General features: G+C 38.9%; 1 protein-coding gene across 4 annotated transcripts in view; it reads left to right on the top strand.

The window, feature by feature from the left end:
* Window positions 1–11566, top strand: part of LOC128613780 (myocyte-specific enhancer factor 2A-like) — a 35253-nt gene extending 23687 nt beyond the window's left edge. For 3 of the 4 annotated variants that reach the window (XM_053634872.1, XM_053634873.1, XM_053634874.1), the window contains 8 exons: window positions 704–907; window positions 2390–2527; window positions 3369–3549; window positions 4207–4263; window positions 6385–6539; window positions 7996–8113; window positions 8218–8335; window positions 9394–11566. In XM_053634872.1, the coding sequence (XP_053490847.1) occupies window positions 704–907; window positions 2390–2527; window positions 3369–3549; window positions 4207–4263; window positions 6385–6539; window positions 7996–8113; window positions 8218–8335; window positions 9394–9694 (1272 nt within the window). In that variant the 3' untranslated portion in view covers window positions 9695–11566. The remainder of the gene's footprint in view (window positions 1–703; window positions 908–2389; window positions 2528–3368; window positions 3550–4206; window positions 4264–6384; window positions 6540–7995; window positions 8114–8217; window positions 8336–9393) is intronic. The other variant, XM_053634875.1, reaches the window with a different exon arrangement.
* Window positions 11567–12894: the final 1328 nt, after the last annotated feature.

Here is a 12894-nt window from a genome sequence, read left to right on the forward strand (position 1 = left end):
CTCTGTCACACTGGTGCGAACAGAGGAGTGGAACTGGGTTCTCGTGACTCTCTTAATGAGGCCATTACACACTTATTATCTCCAAGGGCAGGACGCTGCAGCATGAACATGAATTTTACAGTCCAGAACAAGAATGGGGTGTGCCTGCGTAACTGCTGTAGTGTTGAACGAGCACAGAGAGAACATCAGTATGTGTCAGTAGGGTTTAAAAGCAATAGTTTGGCCAAAAAATGAGCATTATTTCAAATTGAAGCTTTGCATTAACCTGGAAAAATTCTCTGATGGCACAAGAAACATGAAACATCATAGCTTACATATTGCTTAATAATGGGGTTCAATTTTGATCTTATCAATAGATCTCTTGTAGTTCTGGTTATTGAGCGATGATTTGCGCTCTTTAAACGATATTTTGAGGCGCTTGAGTAGGCATTTAGCAGCAAAAGCTCTTGTCATTTTATATGTTTTTGTTCTGTTGAGTTATTTTGATGAGTGGCACTTCTGAGATTTTTGATTGTTCTCTCTCTCTCTCTCTCTCTCTCTCTCTCTCTCTCTCTCTCTCTCTCTCTCTCTCTCTATATATATATATATATATATATATATATATATATATATATGTATGTGTGTGTGTGTGTGTGTGTGTGTGTGTGTGTACACAATTTTTTTTTCCCTAATAACACTTGTTTTCCGTCATGTTCTGCTGTAGGTGACCTTCACTAAGAGGAAGTTTGGCCTGATGAAGAAGGCGTACGAGCTGAGTGTGCTGTGCGACTGCGAGATCGCACTCATCATCTTCAACAGCTCCAATAAGCTCTTCCAGTACGCCAGCACAGACATGGACAAGGTTTTACTCAAGTACACCGAGTACAACGAGCCTCACGAGAGCCGGACTAACTCGGACATTGTCGAGGTGAAGGGTTGCATGTTACACAGAGCTACAAAGTTTCAGACTCAAAAGATGTTCAATATATTCAATTTGATATCACCTTCCTACTTTGTCACTGGCTAACACACTACCAGTGAAAGGTTTGGACATGTGTCCTTTTGATCAGTAGCCCAAAGCCTTAACCTCTGAATCACCAATGCCCCAGAAAGTATATCTATATTTTACTGTGTATCGTCTGCACACCAGATTTGCATGGTGTTCTTTTTTTTTTTTTCCTCACTGAAAGGTGATCGGGATCAGAAATCAGATCAGATCGGGATCAGATTGGGATCAAGGAAAATTGGCAGCTTGAAAAATGTTAACATGTATGTTTTGTCTGCAATGTTAAGGGATTATTTGAGACCACAAAAGTTTGTTTGTAACGTTTGATGTTCCGTGACACACTGACTCGTCTTTTGTGTTACACCAGTTGAAAAACACGTGAAATATGACATGAATTTAAATCGAAATAGATAAACATATTAGGATGAAGCAGACAGAACTGCAGTGTGTAGGCTTGCAGACTGTTTTCGCTGCTGCTGCAGTATATTTTCTGCACACTCCGTCCTCCCATTTAGCCCTGATGCCTCAGTAATTAAAGATCAGTCTGTCAGTCAGACTAGTATCACGTCGTGGCATTTCTCTGGCCATCCTGACCTTCACAAGCATTTGCTATTAGCAAATTATCTTGTCCATTACCGTTTGTCCTTGCAAGTGTGGTTTTGTGAGCCAGTACTCTTATGCTATTGCTGCTGCTTCTTTAATCTAATAAATTTCAGTTACAAGGATGTTCCATTGATCTCTTTTAGAGAAGGAAAACAGTTTGGCATCAGCATCCCGAGACCTATAAATTATTAGCACAGGACCAGTTGTTGCAAAGAGTATTTTCGGATCCAGAAGAACTTCAGAAGGGTAGTGCCTTTTTTATTTGACCAATCATAGAAGTCATTTCGAAGGCTGAATGTGGGAGAAATCAATATGTACACAAAATCAATATGTACATTTTGTAACGCCTGTTGGGACTTGTGACCAAGACGAGCAGACGGCATTTCTTACTGTAAGTCATGTGTTGACGAACACATCGAAAGGAAGTGCTACTAATTGGTTGACTCTAAAAATAAATGCGTAGTGCTGTCCAAAATACACACACGGAAACCTGAGCTGCGTTTAGCCAAGGGAACTTGGCATGCGATTTTGGCAGACCCGGCATGTATTTGCCCACTGCTAATGGCACATTTAAAAAAAAAAAAAAAAAAACAACTGAGTGACTTATGAAGGCGTTGCAGTTTATCTGTTGCCTTTATTTTCAGGTTGTTTTTTTTATATACTACAAGTACAGATTCACATGATTAAAAAAACACAGCAAAGATAATATAATATGACAAATAGTGGAATGAATCGTTGAAATGAGTCGTGATGACTCCTACAGTTCCTGATTTCTTTTTCTGCTTCCTTTTTCTCCCCTAGGCCCTTAACAAGAAGGAGCAGCGTGGCTCTGAGAGCCCAGAAGTGGACACATGCCCGTATGTTCTCACCCCACACACTGAGGAGAAATACCAGAAGATTAATGAAGAGTTCGATAACATGATGCGCAGTCATAAAATGGTAGGTTCTGTTAGAGAAAATCATGCTTCATCATATACTTTGCTCAATTTCTTTACTTGGACTACAAAACATTTTACGGATCAATAAACGGAACAAGTTGTTATTTATACCACAGTACTGTTGAATTCAGACAGTAGTTCCAGCTGCAAGGCAGATCACAGGTTTATATTATTAATGCACTCATTCTAATACGCCATCGTTTCTATAGTAACAACTTACACAGGGACACTCCATATAATCTAAGCCTAATAATAAACAGATTTTAAAAACTTATTGTTTTTATTTATCAAAGAAAAACAGAGATTCTTTGATGGGGAATCTTTCTGTAAGGAGAAGTTTAGTTTTTTTTAAGGAGTCTCCAGAAAGTCTTTAGGACAGACGACTCAGTGCTTTCTATTTTTTTTCAGTAACATGACAAGTGGTTTTTTTTTGTTTGTTTTTTTAACTTATTACCATTTAAAAGAGATTTTTTTAAAAAGAGGCTGGTGAGGGAACAACTGTTTATTTCTGCCGTAATGTAAAACTTATAGCAGGAACTAACTTGCACATTAAATGTGACTATACACAGATAAAAATGACGAATATGTACTGTATGTATGACGTGTCATTCTGAAATAAATAAAACTTGTAATTCTTGACAAATTGCTGTTGTGTAAAAGGAATAAAACACTTTGGGATGTGCTGTCATAGGAAAATAATCAACCATGGGGGTGGTAACAGCAGCTCTGCTTCATGTTGTTGATTATTTTCCTATAACAGCACACCCTGGCACATTTTATACCTTCCATAGCTTCTTTCAACTGAATTTCTCAATGCCTTGACCACGCTGGTTGTCTGGTAGCCGGCGGTTTTGTCTCAGCAGAGCTTCCCCATGCCTTTGGCACTGCCAGTCTCTGAGCATAGTGTCCACTCCTACAGCAGCATCGGGGCTCTGGGTGAGGCCGGCATGCTGTCTCCATCCTCCAACACGCTGCAGAGATCTCCGAACACACGACTCGCAGGTCAGCTCTACGTGAGGGAAAGTAAGGTGGTATTGTATTCTCTTAATGTAACAAGTAAGAGAAGCTTATATGCTTTGTTTATCTATTCATTATTTCATCTTCTTCCACTTGGCTCACACAAACAATTAAGCAGAGGTCTCTAAGTGGTGTAAATAAAACACTGAGAACACGAAGACACATAGTATTACAAAAAGTTAAAGAGTTCAGCCAAACAACAACAACAACAACAACAACAACAACAACAGAATCAATTTCCCACTTAAATGTACTTTGTTAGTGAAGACATACTTTGTGTCCAAAAGTAGTTTTCCACTGAGGCGATGAGGCTGATGTTGCTAACAATTAAAGGACGCTTATAGCCACCAGTTTAGCACTGTGTAAACATTGTGCTGAAAATGAAAGCGATTTGGATTCAAGATGGCATTTACTACTGTTTTTAGTCTACCTCTACAAGAGAATTTTTTTAATAGATGTCATACTGTATCAGAAACCACATGAGCAAATCTTTTTTTTATGATACTGAACAATTCGACCCATTTTAAAACAAGCTGTTAAAGTAAAGCATATAAATGTGCCATTGCACCAAAGCAGCTTGCTATCTTGTAACTAATGTCCTACATACAGTGATAAAAATGGGCATTTGTTTAATTTTTGTGATTGTGTTTTGTGTGTGTTTAGCTGGTGTACACACTTCCTCAGACCACACACCCAACGGTGTTCACTCCGCTTCGATAGGTGAGTTGTTTCTTTCTACACTTTGATTGCACATGATTCACGTGTGGTTATATACGGTCAGTTTTAATTTCACCCTCATAATTGAAGACTTGCCACTAATACTTGATACACAACAGCATCAAGTATAGCGATCTTTATGTTTTAACACTTTTGGAAACCAAAGAACAAAACACAGACAGATGACACTGTTGTAACATTTCATTTTTTGGAAACTGAAGCTGTGATTAAAGCTGCAGAATTTGGCACATGTTTTCCAGACACATACATCATACAAAGAAACGCCAACCATTACTAGGCTATACTCAGCTTTACGTGAATGTGTATCTCAACTATCAGATTAATCCTAAATCGTGTTTAGTGTACAGCACTAAATGTTACAAAAATGTACATTTTTCTAAAACAATAAAAAATTACGTACTGGAGTTTTAATGCTACAGCACTGTGGTCGAACTATAGCACATACACATAGAATATGCTTATATACAGGCAAATACTTTTAGGAGTCGTGTGTGGTTGTGTGTGTGTGTGAGAGAGAGAAAGAGATGGAGAGATACTGTACCCAGCCGACTCGACCCTGTTTGTGATAGATGCAGTCAGGATGTGAGATAACTTTCCCCAGACATTAGAGCAATCTCTTTACACACGATAGTCTTGACTCTCAGGGACTCTCAGATTTAAGCCACCCGTAATGCCACTCAAAATTGTTTTCATTTATTTAGAATTTAAAGTAGATCAATTAATGGTCTAATGTTAGATGATTTTACTGAGTATGCTGCAATAAAAAGCATAAGCATTCGGCTCACAGGTCCAGGGTGTGAGGTTCGGTCCTGAACTCAGGTTATTGTCTGTGTAGAGTTTCTCCCCATGCCCATGTTTCCTCCAGGCTTCCCAGAGAGGTTTCCTCCCACCAGGTCATTCCATCTCAAGTGGTCCAATGCAGGTTGCTTGACCATTTTAAATTTTCCTTCCTTTTTTTTTTTTTTCAGTGATCACCTCTATGTATTGGCATTGATATATACCTCAATGACAAGCATAAACTATTGTATGTCAATCATAAACAAAACAAATAAATCAGTATTTTATAGTATTTATTTGTTATGCTTATATTACACCTCTTCATTTCTCAAAATACATGAATAAAGTAGGCTTTTCCCCCGATTTCTACTAGCCCTATCTCTGTAACCACTGGAATCTGTGAAAATTTCACGTTCATATCTGGTCCCTCACCAGAGATATTCAACGTGAAATTGAGGGGAATTTAAAAAAAAATTGCACTTTCTCACCCCCATAAAAAAGGGAAGTCTCAAACCTGATATGTTCTGCATGCACACAATACTTACCTAGGTACCCCCTAAAACAATTAAGACTGAAACCAGAGCCCTTCCCATTATAAATTGACCCTAAAAGTGGAACTGTGAGCAATCTTGAGCATTGTATTTGGACATAAGTTCTAAGGAACACAAACGTGCAAAATGTTTTATATATGTACCTTGTACCTTATAATGTGCTCTAGAGATCAATGTTCCAAGGAGCTAGGACCATCCTAAGCCGAGTTATTGAGGTTTACATAAATAGCTGTATAACCAAAATTTGTTGCGTGCCATGACGATGGCCATCGTAGTTAAACCAAGTGGAATGACACATCAGTAAGTGGATTGGTTATGCGATCGTGCCCCTGATCGTGCACATGAATGAGTGTGTTAGTGTGTGTGTTTGTGTGTGCATGATGCCCAGTACCAGACTAGCATGTGGTTCAGGACGCATTCCCGTCATGCTCCCAGTGTTCCTGACCTTGACCAGGATAAAGCGGTTACTGAAGATGAATGAATGAAGGGTGTATTATATTACAAGCAGCCCATGTATGTGTTTAATTGTGTATTTGGTCATATATACGGCGGTGGAATGGTTCTATATTTCATTTGAATGTAATATTTTTATTTTCCAATTATTAGACTCACTCGATTAATCTGACTAAGAAGCAGGCTTACAGTATTTTATTCTGATTTATACATTTAAAGGAAAATGCTCGTTTTTGTTGATTACACTGATTAAGTACAAACTCAATAATTGTCATACTCCTGTCATGCTGCTCTAATGTGTGTTTTCTGTGTCTCCCCTCAGTCAACAGCTACATCAGTGCTCAAGGAGAGAACAGCATGGGGAGAGGACCAACAGCTAAATCTGCAGCATCCCCTACAGGAAACCTCACACCCATCGGACATAAGCCAGAGCTCCGAGTGCTCGTTCCACCATCCTGTAAAATCTCACCAGCTCTGGTGAGACACATAGTGCTGATCCAGTTTCCCAAACTAATCCTGCCTTTTTCACTTCTCATGAGAAAATTGTCCTACAGAAACGTACCTGCATGACAAAAGATTTCCAGAAAATTCTTTGAATTGTGCACAGTTCCTACTTGAACAATGTTGACATACATACATGTTGACTGATCAACAGCTGTAATATGTATTTAGTGCACAAACATGCTCCAAAATGTGAATTGAGGTGCATTATTATAGAGCCATAATTCCCATTAATTAGCCTAAAAATGCAACCAAAAAAAGTCTTACAGTACAGTAGTACATGCGTTAAGGTTTCGCATGATGTAAAACCTTAAATGTAGACTGCATCGTGTTTAAAGAATTACTGGATGCTCAGTACAGAACCAAACACTAAGATAAGGTCGTCTGGTAAGCAACATTCTTTTCATTTCTTTAAAATATTTGACTCTGTCTTGCAAGCAGCCAGAGGAGGAAGAGGGAAATTTGGTAAGTTAAAAGATAAATGACTTGAACTTATTTTCTCATTAAAACATCTAGAGGCCACAGTTGGTCCAGCTTGTGTCTTGATCATTAATTTCAGTTTGGTGCATTAGAGCAGAAAGAACATTAAACTATGCAGGCTAGGGTAACATCAGGAAAAAAACTGGGGAGACCGCTTTGCTTTATTCACGGGGTGTGTAAAGTTTTCTTTCTAGGGATCTGATCAGGGAAAAAAATGTGAAAACAAAGAAATAAATAATAAGCATGCTTGATTGCAATTATTTTTCTCTGTTAGGTTTCATTTAGGTGAACCTTTCAGCTGCAGGTGCAGAACTTTCAGCTGCACGCTTGAACAGAAAGATTGTACAGATTTAACTCGCTCAATAGTTAAAGGACTCCTGGCAAATTAAGCACGTGGACCTTCTTCTGAACTCCGAACAAAACACATTTTAGCAGCGTGACTGAAATCTTCATTCACTTTCTATTTTTCGTTTTACCCAAAGGATTGGTACCATTATTTTAAGCCTGTAGAATTAATCTGAATTAAGGTTTGGAAAAAGGAAATGGGACGAGGTCGGGAGCTGAGCTGTTCTTGGATTTGGTTCTATGCGATGTTGACACCCAGGAACCTTATTTGTACTTTTTTAAGCAGGTCATCTGTTTTTATTTTTAAAATAACTCACAGTACAGCTTGTACACCCCTGGTTTATTGTAAAGTGCTCTGATTTACAGCACTTCACTTGTTTCTTTTTTTAAGACTAATAGCCTAACAATGACTGTAATTAATGAGTGTATTTAAGGAACGTTTTGGAAAAGTTTCCATGTTGACAGGAACGACGACCATGCTGTGTCTCAGTAACCTGCACCCTAAACTGCTCTGTTGGCTCTGTAAAATTTACAACCAACATTGTAAATTTTATTCACCAGTAGCATTTTATTCATCCAGATACTTCTTGTTTGATGTACGTTTCAGAGGATAAACAGCCCACCATCCAGCCAATCACTGAGCACGCAGGGGGTGTCCATGACAACATCCAGTATGCACCCACAGGGCCTGCCGTACCCCGCTATGACATCAGCATACAGCTCAGGTGAGTGCACATTCAGTACAGCATGGAGTTCACTGTACTGAAGACACTGAAGTCAAACAGCTGTATTATTTGTGTACTTATTTCTAAGCACTAATATATTTCAGATTATGGCTTAAACAGCTCAGAGCTCAATAACCTACATGGCTTCAGCATGCCAGACAACCTGACTTTGGCTTCAGTGTCACCATGGCAACATACTCAGATAGCAATTACTTCTCAGGGGTGAGTGAGTTTCTGTCATTCCATCCCACCCAGCCATTCATTCATCCATCAGCCATCAATCCATCCATCCATCCTTCCATTCCACAATCCTTTCTTCTGTTCATGTTTCCATTATTCATCGATCCAATTCAATTGTTCAGTCATCCATTCACCATTCCATCCATCATTCATCCACCCATCCATTTAGATGTTCATATTTAGATGTTCATTTAACTTCCATTTATGCATGCATACATTTACTCATCTCTTCATCTATCTATTCTTCCTCCATTCACCCATCCATCCATCACCTACCCATACACTTCATTCATTCTTCCAAATAATAGATGGTTGCATGGATGACTTCACATATACTGTACATATAACCACCCATCCATCCATGCTTATGTAATGTATATCCATATATTTCTTCCTTTCTCCATCACCACCACCCCATCCATCCATTTACCCCTCAGTGTATTAATTCATTTGTAAATTCAATCATCCATTCATCCTCCTTTCAGCCATCCATCAGTTATGTGCATTATCAGTACACTTATTCATTCATCCAAATAAAAGATGGTTGGATAGATGTTTGCAAGAATACATACAATAATGCAAACACTTCATCCATCTATCCATTTACCCATGTACTTATTTATTCCTCCATCTATTCACCATACATCCAATTATTCTTCTTTCCTTCATCTATGATTCCATTTGCACCTCTATCTATCCATCCCTTTGTACATCCATTTATTTAGTCGATCCATTGCCCCACCATTCACTCATTCATCTATCTATTCATCTACTCACTCTTAAAAAAAAAAGGGTACCTCAAGGGTCTTTTAGATTGAAAAAAAGACCTCAAGGTCTTTTGGGTTGTTTTCTGTCCATCCATCCATCACTCATCCACCCATACTTTGATCTTTCCATCATCCATTCATCATCCATCCATCTATCTATCCTTCCATCCATCTTTTCATCACCCATCCATCTATACATCCATTGATCCATTCAGTTCTATAGTAGTAACCAGAATAATCACAAAAATATCCCCTGTCTTTTCTTTCCTGCAGAGTCTCTCGTTCCTTATCCCATGTCTCTGAGCCGTCCTCCAGGTCTTCTCCAATCATGGATATAAAAGCTGAGCCTGTGTCTCCCCCAATGGCTTTCCTCTCCGCCCCTCCCTCCTCTTCTCTCCACTCTCCAGCTGAAAGCCTTGCCTCCTCCTGCAGCTCATACGAGGGAAGTGAGCGAGAGGAGCAGTGCAGAGATGCCTATCCCTCTGTGCCCACCCCGGGTCAGGGCAACGGCCCATCCGAGGGCATCAGGGGTCCATCACTCAAACGGCTGCGCACAGAGAGCTGGGTGACCTAGCACTCAATAGGAATCGGCTGTTTGAAGGAAAGCAAGCAGGGAGCAAACCGTCTGGTCACTATTTATTGCAAATAACAGTATTGCCATTGTCCCTTTTTAATATATGTAGCAGGAACTATAGGGACATGACATAGGACACAGGAAAAGGGAGTGTCCTGAAGGAAAACTCTTCTTACAGGGTTGTACAGGGATGACTAATAGTCAAGTCATACCTTTTTATCAGCAGAAAATCAAATTTATGAACAGCCTGTAGGATGTTTTTGTTGTTTGTTTTTTTTTTTTGATCAGGGAGTAAAGTTTAGCTTTTAATTATATTTGTAGTATGACATCAAGCCAAAAGTGTTTGATATTTGTAAATGTTTATACAGTTTTCTTTATGGGTCTTCAATCTGAAGCATGAATTTGAGCCAGTAATTGCCTGCTTCAAAATATACTCCATAGTGCTCTGGGCATAGATTGTTTGCGAGAAAGTGTATTTTCATTCTTTCTTTCTTTTTCATGCTAGTATATGCAAACAAACATGAGCATTATTAAAACTCGTTGTTCTTTGGACTTTATAATGAATAAGCTGTAAATGCATGCTGTAATCAAATGTTAGTGCAGGGGAGTCAAACTCAATATCCAGTTGCTATGCCCTTTCTGAGGTTCAAGTGCAATAAGGAGTTAAGTGTGTCATTGTTCTGTGACCACTTCTGTCACTAATGATGGCATAAGCCTCATTAACTTCACATAAGTGAAGTGCAGACACAAGTAAGGAAAAACTAAGCATTTAGGACACAGTGTTATCATTTACTCAATGTGACGTTACATACTCAAATGCTTAGAGAAGGTGCTGTCACTATATATGTAATTATATCAGCTGATTTAGCATCATTTGTATCCATAACGTTTTTTTTTTCTCTCTTCATTATGTAGGCTCTAGTTTTGCATAAGAGGCCGCTGTTGATTTTGCATTGGTGTAGCCAGAAGGTGTGTTAATGACTCCTAGAGGGCGCACATAAGTACACTTCTGAACCCCAAAATAATTAAAGGGACACTCTGGAACCTTGTGGATTTCATGGACGCACACAAACAAGGTCCAAAAGACCTCAAGTATGCCACTTGTGACAGGAGGCTTCAGTGCTGTGAAAAAGTATTTGCCCCATCCCGATTTCTTCTGTTTTTGTGTATAACTCGTACTAAATTGTTTCAGAAATTAAAACAAAGGCAATCTGAGTAAACACAAAATATATTTTTTAAATGAAATGTTATTTATTGAAGCAAAAAAAATTATACAATACAAACTAGGCATGTGTGGAAAATGTATTTGCCCCCGTAGTTACTAATTCCCCAAATCTATGAAACTGCATTCATAATGGGGTTCAGCTGGACTAGACACAACCAGACCTGATTACTGCAAACCCTGTTCAGTCAAATCAACACTTAAATAGAACTTTTTCAACAGCATGAAGTTGATTAAACGATCTTACCCAGTAACACACTGTGCCAAAATTTGAAAATTAGAAATGATGATGAAGAAGGTGATTGAAATACATCAGTCTGGGAAGGATTACAAAGCTATTTCAAAGGCTCGGGGACTCGAAAGAACCACAGAGAGAGCCATTATCTCCAAATGGAAAAACAAGGCACAGTAGTGAACCTTGACAGAAGTGTCTGACCTTCCATAATTCCTCCAAGAGCACAGCAACTATTCATCCAGCAAGTCACAAAAGTGCCAAGGACAACATCAAAGGACCTACAGGCCTCTCTTACATCAATAAAGGTCACTGTTCATGACTCCACTATCAGAAAGACACTGGGCAACATCTGGCATAAACCAAGCACAGAATTCCACAAAAAGAACATCATATCTACGGTCAAGCATGGTGGTGGAAGTGTGATGATGTGGGGATGCTTTGCTGCTTCAGGGCCTGGGCAACTTGCAATAATCGAGGGAAACATGAATTCTGCTCTCTACCAGAAAATCCTTAAGGAGAATGTCCGGTCTTCAGTCCGTAAGTTGAAACTCAAGAGCAACTGGATTATGCAGCAAGACAATCAGTACGTTTACATGGACAACAATAATCCGGTATTAACCTGATTAAGACAATACTCTGATTAATAAACTAGCATGTAAACAGCGATTATTGATGGCCTTAATCCGACTAAAGTCATACTCGAAGTAAACACAAATGAAATTAAGACATGTGGAGTATTCCTGTTTTAGTCTCATTATCAACGTGCATTATAGACATATACACACCTTAATCACACTATTAACGTCGTGTGGGAGCACGGCTGCGTCCGAAACCACGTACATGTATCGGTACCACGTACCGAAACACATGTATCTCAGCTACTATATAGTAGGTAAGTATGCGGTTTGGGACTCAGCCCACGGCTTCAAGCAGTCATCTCTTAGCACGTATAGTATGACAAATAATTAACTGCACTTGAAGCTTTTGTGTAATTAAAAATGAAACACCCTAAACTGTATCTGGTACCATAACTAATATGAACTGTATGTCGATACGTGAAATTCTGGAGGGAATGTCGGACGGCGTGGCGTGGGGACGTAATGACACACGCTGTTAATCGAACTATGTTCTAGAACATGTAAAACGGGAACATGAAAGGAGTATTCTAAAAGCGACTCATGTAAACATCTTAATCACAATATTGTCTTATTCAGAATAAGGTCAATAATTAGATTACTGCTGTCCGTGTAAATGTAATCAACGGTCCAAAGCATCGGAGTAAGTCCTAGTTCTAGAAGTAAGTGAAAGACTGATCTCCAGTTATCGGAAGCGTTTGGTTGCAGTTATTGCTGCTAAAGGTGGCACAACCAGATTTTAAGTTTAAGGGGCAATTAGTTTTTCACATTGGTGATAAGTCTTTGCTTCAATTAAACATAAATAAATCAATAAAAACTGTATTGTGTGTTTACTTGGGTTGCCTTTGTTTTATGTTGTATTTCGTTTAAAGATCTAAAACCATTCAGTATGAGATGCACACAAAAACAGAAGAAATCTGCAATACTTTTTTCACAGAACTGTATACAGGAGGAGATCAGCTCAGGTCAGTTACCATGTCTGGAGCAGTGTTTCAGCATCTATACATTCAGTTACATATACTATATGGCCAAAAGTTTGTGGACACCCAACCATCACACCAGTATGTGCTTGTGGAACATCCCATTCCAGATTTATTCCCCTTTTGCT

Source organism: Ictalurus furcatus, chromosome 10 (genome assembly GCF_023375685.1).
Source record: "Ictalurus furcatus strain D&B chromosome 10, Billie_1.0, whole genome shotgun sequence".
In the NCBI taxonomy this organism is placed as follows: domain Eukaryota; kingdom Metazoa; phylum Chordata; class Actinopteri; order Siluriformes; family Ictaluridae; genus Ictalurus; species Ictalurus furcatus.